The 12674-nt window shown below is 41.8% G+C and overlaps 1 protein-coding gene across 7 annotated transcripts in view; it reads right to left on the bottom strand.

Annotated features, from left to right (window-relative positions):
• CDC37L1 (cell division cycle 37 like 1) overlaps positions 1–12084 on the bottom strand; it is a 34896-nt gene extending 22812 nt beyond the window's left edge. For 2 of the 7 annotated variants that reach the window (XR_001551976.2, XM_015848909.2), the window contains exons 1-6: positions 11915–12083; positions 10374–10655; positions 9569–9659; positions 5631–5746; positions 5204–5326; positions 4440–4595 (exon numbers count right to left, since the gene is read on the bottom strand). Coding sequence is in view for 6 of the 7 variants with exons in the window: in XM_015848909.2 (XP_015704395.1) it covers positions 4440–4595; positions 5204–5326; positions 5631–5746; positions 9569–9659; positions 10374–10655; positions 11915–12010 (864 nt within the window). In the remaining variant the exon portion in view is untranslated. The other 5 variants (XM_032441143.1, XM_015848908.2, XM_015848907.2 and 2 more) reach the window with 4 other exon arrangements.
• Between the last annotated feature and the right edge of the window lie 590 nt (positions 12085–12674).

Here is a 12674-nt window from a genome sequence, read left to right as displayed (position 1 = left end):
AGCTTCTTGAGTGCACGACTTGCGGCCAGCCAGAAGCTGCGAGGGACCATGGCTGCCAGCCTGCAAGAAGTGCTTTTAGCCCCAGACTGGCACACAACAGTTTGGGGTGAAAGGGATCTTTTAGCAGTCGTTTAGTTCAAGCTCTCTACCACAGGCAAGGACATCTCTCACTTTATCAGGCTGCTTAAAGCTCTGCTCACCCTGATGTTGAACATGGCTTCCTTGGCAACCTCTTTCAGTCGCTCACCATTCTCTTTGTGAAAAAAAAAATCTTCCTTTTTTACAGCTGTAGCTTCATCACATAAAATGATAACATTCCTTAGCTTTACTGGTTTTGATGCAGATGATTTGTCCTATTGCCATTCTATTTCTCCCTTCAGCTATATTACTGTCAGGCAAAAATTTTAATGACTTACAAATTCATTTGGTAAAAGCCTGTGTCTTTGAGCAGCTGTGCAAGGCTTCATTAGTAAAAAGGACACTAAGCAGTTTGTGTAATTTGGTAAGACTGTTGTGAGATACACTCGTCAAGACTGCCTGTCTTCCCCTTTGTCTTTGAAAGAACTTCTCTTCCCACATGCCTGTGACAAGATTTCCCTTTCTCAAATTAGTCTATTCACTGGAACAGATTTTATTTTAGTAAGCATAGTTTTAATGACTTCATGCTGCTAATTCATGCCTCTGACCAGCTCTTTTATTAATTTATTCACAAGGTAACTGGATTCACAAACCTCTCTGTAGTATGCTTTTAATAGTCCAGATAATGCAGATGTTGCTATTTGTCAATGGATATATATATATATAAATATATATATTTACCAATCTGATTGTTTCAAGGTAAGCAAAACCTGAGGATGAAACAACTGTGTCTAGGCAATGTCTGAGGTAGCTGCCTTGTCTTGCTAACGCAGGTCTGTCTCCTTTTTCACTGACTCTTATTAACTGCAGAGCTGTCATACCTTGGACTGTATATTCACGTGTAGCTTTACTACTGTCAATACTGAGCAAGTCTAAAAGAAGGTGGATGCTGTAGAGTTTGTAAAGCCTTCCCATTATGTTTCTGCTTGTTGCTACAAAAAGAAATGATGCTTCCTTTCTTGCCCTCCATATAGTTGGAGACATTCCCTCCACAACTCAAGCAATTTTAATTAGACATAACAAAAATAACTTTCAGCGTATCACAGGTTGCTAAATAAATGTGGCTCTACTGCTAGTGGTAGCAATTACAAATCACTGCGCACTGTACATTATCTTTATTACACTTGTATATAATGAGAACTCAATTAAGGAACAATCTCAAGCTACTAGTTTCCCTTAATTACTGGGTTAGGAGGCAGTGTTTACTTTTTCCACTCTGAAGTGACAGTCAGATTTCATACACGCTTAATACACTTGTAACTATCTTCAGCAGTGATTTCCATCTGTGACAGATCTGCTCCTTCATCCTCAGTTTTCTCAGCAAAGGAACTGGTAGGGAACAAACACTAAGAAAAAGTACTTCCAACTGAGCTGAAGTTCCTGTTTTTCCTACTGCAATTATACTAATAATGCAGTATATACTGTAAACTTAAGATTTTGCTCTATTTTCAGCCCACAGCTGAAAACAAATCTCAGAATAGCTTTAGCTTGAATCTGTCTGAATCAACTTTAAGTACACTGGTCAAGTTACTAGGAATCTAGATACTTTCCCTACCTTACCATTAGGTCAGTTCGGGTGAAGTACCTGGAAACCTATAGCACTATTTGAAATGTAAGCCATTTTCACTGGTATATTTTAACTACAGTATAAGATTTTTATATGTAGAACTGCTAATGCAGTAGTAAAGCTGGGTAGAATTCTGGATTGCTGAGGTTCTGTGAAACATCTTAAAACAGGTTTTAGATTTCCAGCTCCTAAAACAAAGCATTTAATAAACTTTAACTGCCTAAGCAAACAATTTTGTTAACACACTCTAGTACATGAATTACCTTTGAAATCCTGAAAGACACATTACCATGACATAGCTTTCTTCTGAAATATGAAGACTGCTCTGAAAGTAATGCCTCCTACCCTACTATGTTGACCTCTAATGTCAGAGGCAGATGGCAGCAGAACAATAGAAGGTGGACCTTCCCACCAATATTCCATTACTGATTGTTGCTGTATGACAAATGGCAGCAGAGGGGCAGTCTGACAGAATGGCTTAGAAGTGCACATGTAGCTGTACGCACTGATAATCATCAGCACTTGCAGAACATTTATGGAGACCAAACAGTGGATGCAAGTACAGCAAGTGGCACTTTTCAGCTATGTTAACTGTGGATCACCTTCACTGGTACAGATTTCTAAAGGACTACAAGCAGGCTCTTGTCCATGGCTAGTGAAAATGCATACCAAATGGTGGTGACTGCTGAAAAATAGTGTTCTGTACCTATTTTGTGGCTAAGAATGTGTTCTTCCAAACAGTGTTACTGTGCTCTTGTATCTGTTCCAATTTCCACAGAAATAAGTATGAGGCATTACTTTTGGAGTAACCTACATATTTTCCTGATCCTTGTACATAAAGTTCCCTCTGTCCCTTCATCAAATACTTCTCCCCATGCAGAGCCTTGGCTTTAAAAAAAATATTTTAAGTTATAATTAGAAAAATGAGAATCAGAATCTGAGGTCACACGACTTGGCACTCATACATAGACAAGTGTGGATTATGTTTTAGGACAAAACCAACTTTTTAATGAAGCACAATGTGACATTTAAATCCCCGTCGTAGAGGTAGAAACCCAGTGTTTGAACCTAATCCATCCAGATATGAAATACTGATACCAGATATTGATTTATTGCTATTAGTGATAACCGAATTTGAGAGCTTATAATGTGAACAAGGTAGCGTAAATACAGTTGTGATCTCCAATTCAGAGTAAGACATCCACATCTGTAGTAAGACAATAGCAGATTCTAACAAGAATCTACTGCTTCTTGTAAACATTGTATTTGTGCAGATTCTTTTATCATACTTTGATTTCTAAAGTTATGAAAGGCAAGGTTAGTAGCAGAAAACACATCCAGTTTCACATTCAGCAATATGAGAACCCTGCTCTTCAAGGACAACCAAAAACCTAGCAGCACATTTTCAAACAATAATACAAGTTTTCCTGAATTACCCACCCCCCTTTAACCCTCCCTCCAACAAAAAACAACAACAAATCTGACACCAAAAATAAAGTGCAGTACCCAGAAAAATAAGTGTCAAGAAAATAGCCATGTTCTTTCCTTTGTTAAGAAAAAAAAAGGTACTTGGCCTCAGTCTTAACAATGCTATACTGTGTCCATCATTTTGGATTCTTCTTCATCTCTTTGTATCACAGAGCTTAAACTGCAGACATTTGTGTTTATGGAACCTTGTAGATCACCTGTGTTCTGCAACAGATGAAAAATTGACAGCTTAATTCTCCACAACTGGAGGGAGAGCTTTTAGCTTGAAGGTAGACTCTTCATGTTGTCTATTTTAAGACAAGACAAATATGCAGTACTAATAAAAAAGCTTATAAAAATTCATTACCCAGCACTACTGCACTGTGTTAAAATGCCTTTTTAAAATTATTTTACTAGCATAGATTGTGTTTGGTGTCAGTATTTCTAGCAGTTGACTGTACATTAACTAGAATTCAACTGTGGATCTTACCTGAAAGGTACTGTAATCAAATTATTTCAAGTTAATTATTTTCAACTGCACCTCCTCCTTTAACATCTATTTTTTGAAAATCTTTCTAGTTGCTTTTTCATTCCAGGATATGGCCATCACCACTAGTAGTCTAACAAAAGATGAAAGCGACCTTAAGTTTTCTTCTGTGACAACAGGACATCTTCAAGCTTCACTTAGCTGAAGGAACCTATGAATTGCATTTATTGTTTTAACCTAGAAGTCTCTTCCACTGTAGTAAGGTGTGAGTAGAATTCTATCACTGTATCAGCTTTATGATGCAGCATTCCTTTTTCAACAAAAATGGAAAGGTATTGAACGTTTGCTTTTGACCTCCTCCTGATGCTGAGTTCATAGAATCACCAAGGCTGGAAAAGATCTCCACAAGATCATCTAGTCCAGCTGTCCACCTACCACCAACACTTCTCCTAATATCCAACTTGAACCTTCCCTGGTGTGACCCGAGGCCATTCCCTCTAGTCCTATTCATCAGTTATGCAAAAGAAGAGGCTGACCTCCACCTCACCACAACCTCCCTTTCAGGTGGTTGTTGAGAGCTGAGCCCTGAGCCTCCTCCAGACAAGTTCTAGCAGGTGAAAGGAAAACATACATATGCCTTGCATACTGATAATACTGGAAGTTATATCCTGAGCACTTTGTTCTAGGAATAATCCTCTTTAATTTCAGAAAAGTACAGCGTCTCAACAAAGGACCTAATCCCAATTTAGTCAGATTAATTTCTGGAAGTAATAAACTTACCTGTGACAAAGATGTCAGCTGTTCTACAAGACTAGGATTGATAGTGGGATTATACAGTAAGACAGTCTGAGAGCTATCTGATTGTGACCAGATTCTCACTCGTGTCTTGAATGCCTCAAGTTCACTTTTAAATGCCTCAAAATAGCCTTCTCCTGTCTGCAAAGAGAAAAAAAAATGAAGTATTCTCACTTCAAACAGATTAGCTTATGAATTGTAAACCTTTTGGTTACTGAAAAAGTAATGAACAATGTCAGTCAAAAAGAAAAAGAAAAACAAACAAACAAAAAAGGAATCTTCCTAAATTTTCATTTAGACTATCTGTAGCACTTACACATAAGAGCAGAGTCATTTATTTATTTAAAGACATGTAAAAAGAAATCTCATTTTAGCCCTTCCTTTATTAACTTTAGAAAAGCAGGTGCTAGTTCTAACATTCTGGCCATAAGAAAAGCACAAGTTGACTCACTCAGTCATCAGAATTTCTTAAAGGAGTTAACTGAGCTCCTATTAATGTGATATTATGATCCATCAGTCATGAATAACTGAATACAGTCTACCGCAAACTGAGTCTTTCCACATTCTTCTGTGCTTTCAAGAAGGGAGTTACAACAAAATATCTATGAAGAACTGCTAACGAAATACGTCCCCATAATACTAAGTCAATAAAATACTTGCATCTTCCAGCTAGGAAGAAACCTGCTCTAAAACACCGGTTCCCTGTAGAGAGTTAAAAGTTTCTACTATCATTATACAGAGTGACTTACTTTGGCTTTTTGGAAGAAGAGACGAAAACAGCCCCTTGGATCCACATTGCAGTTTTTAGCAATTTCTATAATAAACTGCATTACTACTGCTTGATGTGCTACTTGTTCCATTAGAGCTCTTTTCTGGAAAAAAAATAAAAAAAGGCTAAAAGTTACAATTTAAATGTATTTCCTGTAACTATTTTTATACAATTCAGCATAAGCTCATTTTATTAGCTAAAGAGATAAGAACTGAGGGCCACAGAAGGGGACTGTTACTTCACTGAAACTAGACCTAATGCAACAACATTTTATGTAGTGTGTTCTTTATTTTTTCCAATTAGCATAAGCAAAAGGCGAACAGTTGAACAGCTAATGAAGCTGGACAGCTTTTCCAAAGTGCAAGTGGGAAGCTGTATACTTACAAACAACTTAAAGATCTTCATACCTGTTCAGCTTCTAGATGAAAGCACCATAACATGAGATATTTAGATGTTTCTTCACTTACAAGATACGGGTGGTCAGACAGAAATCTCTGACTATCATCCCATCTTCTCATCATACCTAATTAGAGAAACATAAATCAAGATACTTGAAATATATATTCATATAACATATATACACACATGATATAATGCAGCAAATCAAACAATCTTTTGAATTGGAAGGGATCCTTGAGGGTTATCAAGTGCAGCTCAGCTGCAATGAATCGGGACATCTACATCTGAATCAGTTTGCTCAGAGCCTGGCCCAGCCTGGCCTTGAATGTCTTCAGGGATGGATCTTCCACCACATCTCTGGGCAACTCGTTCCAGTGCCTCACAACCCTATTTTAAACAACTTCTTATGTGCAATCCAAATCTCTCCTTCTTTAGTTTGAAACCATTTCCCCTTGTCCTATCACCACAGACCCTGCTAAGGAGTCTGCCCCTTTCTTATAGCCCCCCTTTATATACTGAAAGGCTGCTAACAGGTCACCTCAGAGCCTTTTCTTCTCCAGACTGAACAGCCCCAGCTATCTCAACCTGTCCCCATAGGGGAGGCATTCCATCCCTTAGATAATTTCTCTGGCCTTTCTCTGGGTGCTTTCCAACAAGTCTATGGCTCTCCTGTACTGAGGACTGCACATCCAGATGCAGTACTTCAGGGTTAAGGTCTCATGAGCGCAGAGCAGTGGAGCAGGATCACCTCCCTCAACCTGCTGGCCACACTTCTGGTGCAATCCAGAATACAGTTTGCTTTCTGGGGTGTGAGGGCACATTACTGGCTCAACTCCATCTTGGCACTCATCAGTACCCCAAAGTTCTTTTCAGCAGGGCTGTGCTCTATCCTTACACTCCACAGCCTGTAGAGATTGTGAATGTTACCATGACACAGGAGTAACACCTTGGATTTGTTGAACCTCATGAGGTTCAGCTGGGTCCACTGCTTGAGCCTGTTTAGGTCTCTCTGAATGGCATCCCATTCCTCGGGCACATTAACTATACTAAACAGCTTAGTATCACCTGCAAACTTTCTGATGGTGCATTCAATTCCACTGTTGATGTCATTGATGAAGATGTTAAAGAGCACCAGTTCCAGTACTGATCCCTGAGGGGCACCACTTGTTCCTGGTCTCCCATAATGACACTGAGCAACTGACCACTACTCTCTGGTATGATCTCATAGCCACTAACTTGACCACTGAGCAATTCATCCATCGTATCTTTCCAGTTTGGAGAGAAGGGTGTCATGGGGAACACTGTCAAAGGCCTTACTGAAGCCCAGACAGATGACATCAGAGGCTCCACATCTGATGCAGTTACACCATCAAAAAAAGCAACGAGGTTGATCAGGCAGGACTGGTTGTCTCATATCACTTCCCTCCCTCTCACATGCTTCAGCACACCTTCCAAGAGGACAAGCTCTATCATCTTCCCCAGCAATAAGCTGAGACTAACAGGTCAGTACTTCTCTGGGTCATGCTTTCTACCTTTCTTAAAAATGGATACAACGTTACTTCATTTCCAGACACTGCAGACTTTGCCTAACTGCCACGAGGTATCAAATGTCATTGAGAGTGACTTGGTGACCACGTCAGCCAATTCCCTCAAGAGACTGAAGCATCTCATCAAGACCCATATAGTTATGGATGTTCAGGTTTCTCAGCTGGTCACAAAACTGATCTTCATGTACGGCAGCAGGGGCATCACTCCCCCAGTCACCACCTACTGAACCATCCACACAAGAGCTGTGTGTAGAGCAGACACTAGTGAAAACTGAAGCAAAGATATTCAGTACATCAGCTTTCTTCTTGTCTGTTCTTACTAGCCTGCCTGTGTTGTTCACTAGGGAATTAATACCCTCCTGGACTTTACTTTTCTGTTTGATGTATCTATAGAAGCCTTTCTTATCTTTCTTTGTGCCCATTGCCAAGTCCAGTTCCAATTGGGCCTTGGCCTTCCTGATTCCACCCCTACACAGCCCAGCAGCTGTGTATACTCCTCCCAGGTTACCTGTCCCTGCTTTCACTGCCTGTGCATTTTCTTCTTGCTCTCCGGTTTGACCACCAGGTCTCAGTTCAGCCACGCCTGTCTCCTGCTTACCTTTCCTGATTTGCTGCACCTGGGAACGGAGAGCTCTTGTGGCCTAAAGAAAAGCTTCCTTAAATACTTGTCATCCCTGCTCTGCTCCCTTGTCCTTGAGGACAGATTCCTGGGTGGATTTGTTGACTAACTCCCTGAAGAGCTGGAATTCGGCTTCTCTGAAATCAAGCTTCCAGTGAGTTTCAAGTAAGCTACTTGCATTTATACCCCTGTAGAGAATCACAGTTGCGTCCCCCAAGGATCAACAAGTCCAGCCCCCGGTTACAAGTAGGATCACCCAAAATTCAGACCTTATGTCTGAGAGTGCTGTCCAAAGCCTTCTTGAACTCTGGCAGATTGTGGCTGCGACCATTGCATCAAGGTTCCCTGATCATGCTTTTGGTCAAGAACCATTACCCAATTCCCATCTTGAGCCTCCCCTGACGCAACTTCACGCTATTCTTCATAAACCACTACTAGTCAAATAATTTACTGGCAACCATATACAGCTTAACTCATCTCTCAGCACATAATTATAACTCTGCTAAAGATGACCTAAACTAATCTTAATTCTGATGAATAAATATCTGAGGGAAACCAATGATGGACACTTCTTTTGGCTTTCTCAGCGGCAGAGACGTTCTGTATAAGTTCTTTATTGCATAAAAGGCAGAGCAGGATCCAGAAAAGGAATTTGGACTATACGGCTAGTGAAGTCTATGCCACCCCTTGGCAGCAGCAAGCACAGAATGAAGAAATTTGAAAAAGCACTGATACATAACATCCTTCTTACTAGGAATTTAAGTATTTTGAATTAAAACAACGTGATTTGAATTAAAGAGGCAAAAGAAAACATTCTTTAGGAAGACTGTTTTTATAACTGCTTATATCTGAAATTAAACAAAGCAACTTTGCCCATTTTTTTTTTATCAGAACTGCAACAGAGCCAGTTTGTTCTGCTGAAATTCACAGCAGAGAAGACATTTTCTGATTATGTCATCACTACACTCAGTAGTTCAGGTATTTGATAGTGTATGCCCACTACTATCTACATACTCATGACAGTATTGTGCCTCAACTGGAGATCCCTAAAAGCCAGTTTAGTAAAACTCAGCTCATACAACCTCTCAGCTCATACAACCAGCTATATTTTGCCAACTCAGTACAATTCTTGATTGTTCCTGAAATTTGACACATGGCTATACTACATCATACATACAGCCTGCAACAAAAAACGGGAAGTACTTAGCAGGACCACCACATTTTCAGATTACTTTACAAAACCAGCTCAGCTTAGAGGTTCAACAATTACAATGGAGCTACAGTGACACCTAGTGGATAGATAAATATAATTTTAACAAACACAAAATTCTGTGCACATATGCTCACAGTGTATGTTTGCAAATGTTTACCTTTAACAATTATTCCCTCTGCAGCTTAATAGCCACCAGAAGGCCACTTCTTAAAAGGACACAGCTTTGGACAATCCCAAGCACATTTCTATACAGGACTTACGTTTTCATGTATATTCCTAACTTCTCCAATGAACAGCCAAAGAAAAAAACATAGTTACTGAAACTCCAGGTTTAACATCTAGGCTTATCTAAGTATTTGTTTTTAGTTGACAGTCCTAGTGATCACAGGTGCTAACAAATGGTTTACGACTTCAGTTTGAAATGATCATCTGTCCTAATAAAATAAAGCTGGACAGTCTGCTAGTCAGGTGCCTCATTTGTTAGCATTTGTTCTGTTCATTAATGAGTAAACCTTCAAGAAGTTCATAGGAATTTGAACTGGAAAATGTTGGAAAAAGCACACTTACCAAAGTGTCTAATCTTTTGTTCATGCTTTTTCATAAATGATTCAGCCGCATCTTCATCTTCTGTTTCTTTTCTTTTCTGATTAATAAAACTCTGAGGAAGACAAAGACTGTAACTACCACAGAAATTTTCAAACACTCCTTTTTGCAAAATACAAGACTATTACATGTCATCACGTTACCCTCTGAAGGAAGATGTTTAAGAGCCACATTGCATGCTTAAGAAGATTTTCTTTAAAACAAGCACATTACCTAATATTGGAAATTATGGTCAATTATAATTGAGTAGCCAAAAAAATAAAAATCAGCTAAAATTGCATACTCGGGAAGGAACACACTGATCTTTGCACAAGAATAACATACCCTGCAACCCTGATGCAGCTCAATCAGTGAAATTATGAGATATGCTTGTTGTTCTTATTTCAAATTAAGTTGTGAAAACAATGCAAATATTCTACTAGAAAAGAGTTTGTGCTGAATAACCTGCATTACAGTACTCAGTATTAAAATCTAACTGTATTATAATTGAGAGTCTTGCACACCAGAGAAGCGACTCTTGGTGTGAAGAAGCAATTGTTTGGCCCAGTTTGGTAATATATGTACTTTATGACCATGCAAGTTCTAATTTCCACTTCTGGTAAAGAAATGTAATCCAGGAGTGCAGTATGTGTGAAGCTTATTGCTTTCCATAAGGCAAAAGTAAACAAGAAAACATTTAACACACCTTGTGATTTTACACTCAAAACTAACAAGTGTAATGAAAAATGAGGGTAATGTACATTTTCACACACAATGAAGTGGTCCATACCTTATTAAATACCTCCTTACTAACAAGATCTGTGTTCCATAGGTCCTGTCTTTCCCCTTGGTTTAGTGCTTCTTCTTTTCTTCGCCATTCCTCCTCTCTCCATCTCATTTCCGCAACTTCAGTCTTTGCTTGAGCGAGTTCTTGATCAAAGGATTCTGAGTTATGCAGTGCTAAGGTACCAAGTTTTTGCTGGGCTTCTGCAAGATTCCATGTGCATTCTACGGAGTGCTTCACAAACTCTTTCTCTTTCTGGCAGGCTAATTCAATCTCTTGGCTATAGGTCTGTGAGGAAAATCAGACACGCTCTTTATGGAGGGAAAACCAACAAGTTCACAAATTGCATAGGAGCAGACATGCTCAAAGGCTAAAGATGAGGCTGACCTGGAAGGCATCTCAGAAGCAGCATTCTATCTGCAGGAGTGATTAAGTGTGGTTTAGTGCAGGTGGGATTTTAGGATGACTTGTCTTCCTCAAGCTATATTAATTTTATAAGTGCATTAGCAAAATCTTGAATCAAGCAACGCTATCAATAATATTTATACACTCTGAAGACCACTTCCAACACAGCTGAAAGGTCCTCCTGTGATCTCCCTCTGGCTGGAACGCTAGCAACAGACAAGTATGAGATAGAAATGTACTATATATTTAAACATGTACTCTGAACTCATACTTCAGAGAAGTATCAGTTTTGTGATGTAAGATAACAAAGGAACTGCCTGCATTCCAACGTGGAGCAGTTCAACAGATGGTCAACATCTTTCTTTAAACTGACAAGTGAAAACAGAATGTAAGTTACGGAGTGGCAGAGGCCCAGTACAAGCATACTCCTTTTGATCAAATCTATCAAAGGCATCATGACTTGTAGCTAGGAGAGAACGACCTCTTCAGCACCAGCATTTATATTGCTTCCAGATGTATGCTGGGAATTCCTGCTCAGAAATCAGAGTGCTCGGGTGTGCGTCCCCCCGTTGTGCTTCCCGCCCCTATCCACACATATTCATTCTTCAGCCCTCGGGGGGCCACCTTATGAAACCCGCTATGCTGAAAGCGCCCGGCTCAGGGACACGAGGGCCAGCACAGACCGTGGAAGCACACACGGGGGGAGGTCTCATCTACCTCAAAGTTCTGTGCCAACTCACCGGAGCATTTCCCTCCTCAAACGGAGATGAAAACCGCACAGCTCGGAGAGCTCGCTGACGGCAGCTACACGTGATGGGGGCTGCTGACACACAAAACTCACGGCAATGAACTTACAGAGGCCGGCTTGCAGGAAAGCACACGGGCCACACACCCGGCGAGCGGGCATCGCTGCGGCGCGGCTCTGCTCTGCTCACACCACTTGCCCGACGTGGAACTGCTTCCAGCCCCCACCCTCCGCCTGCCCGACCCAACACACGGCGTCCCCCGGCCTTCAGGCCGCCTCTCCTCGGCAGGCCGGGCCGGAGCCGGGCGGGGCGGCGGGGCTGGCGGCTCAAAGGCGCCCCACGCCGGCCGGGGGATTGCGCCACCGCGGTGAGCGGGGCCGGCAGCTCGGTGCGTACCTGCAGGCGCTGCCGGGAGCCCGGAGACAGCTCCCGCTGCTCGTCCTCCTCGAGCGAGGCGCTGCCGTCCCGGTGCGGCGGCAGCCACACAGCCATCCTGCCCGCGGGAACCGCCGATCGCCGCCCCCGGCCGCTCGATCGCTCAGCGGAAGCGAGGCCGCAAAGCACTTCCGGCAATAGCCGCCGCTCAGCGGCCGCCCCACAGCACGGCGGGCGGGGCTGTAGCAGGGCGCGTTGGAACGGCTGTAGGGTGTGCGGGGTGCGGGGTGTGCTGCTGTGCACCGTGTTTCAGCACGGCCACCGCTGTTACCTGCGTTAACAGCAGCAGTGAGCAAGTGTGTGCCTTGTAGAAGTCTGCCATGGTGGAGCTGGGTTATTGCTGTCACCACTTCTGACATGCAGCACCGCTCACATCCCTGTACGATTCAGTGGGTATCTATCAATGTCTGTCAATGGGTGCCATGTATTTCATTATTTATTTATTTATTTCACCTTCATGCACTCTTCCACAACAGGCAACACCATTCTTGGAGTCTCCTTCTCTGGAGATATTTAAGACCCGCCTGGACGCCTACCTGTGTGACATGGTGTAGAGAGCCTGCTTTGGCATGGGGTTGGACTCGATGATCTCTAGAGGTCCCTTCCAACCCCTACAGTTCTGTGATTCTGTCATTCTGCCCCTCTGCTGCCATCTGTTGCCCATCAGCAAAATGTTAAAGGAATAATTGGCAGAAGGGCTCAACCTCTGCTGCCATACCGC

Source organism: Coturnix japonica, chromosome Z, assembly GCF_001577835.2.
Source record: "Coturnix japonica isolate 7356 chromosome Z, Coturnix japonica 2.1, whole genome shotgun sequence".
NCBI classification, from domain to species: Eukaryota; Metazoa; Chordata; class Aves; order Galliformes; family Phasianidae; genus Coturnix; species Coturnix japonica.
Note: the sequence above shows the minus strand (reverse complement) of the source record. Positions and strands in the feature narration are given on the sequence as shown.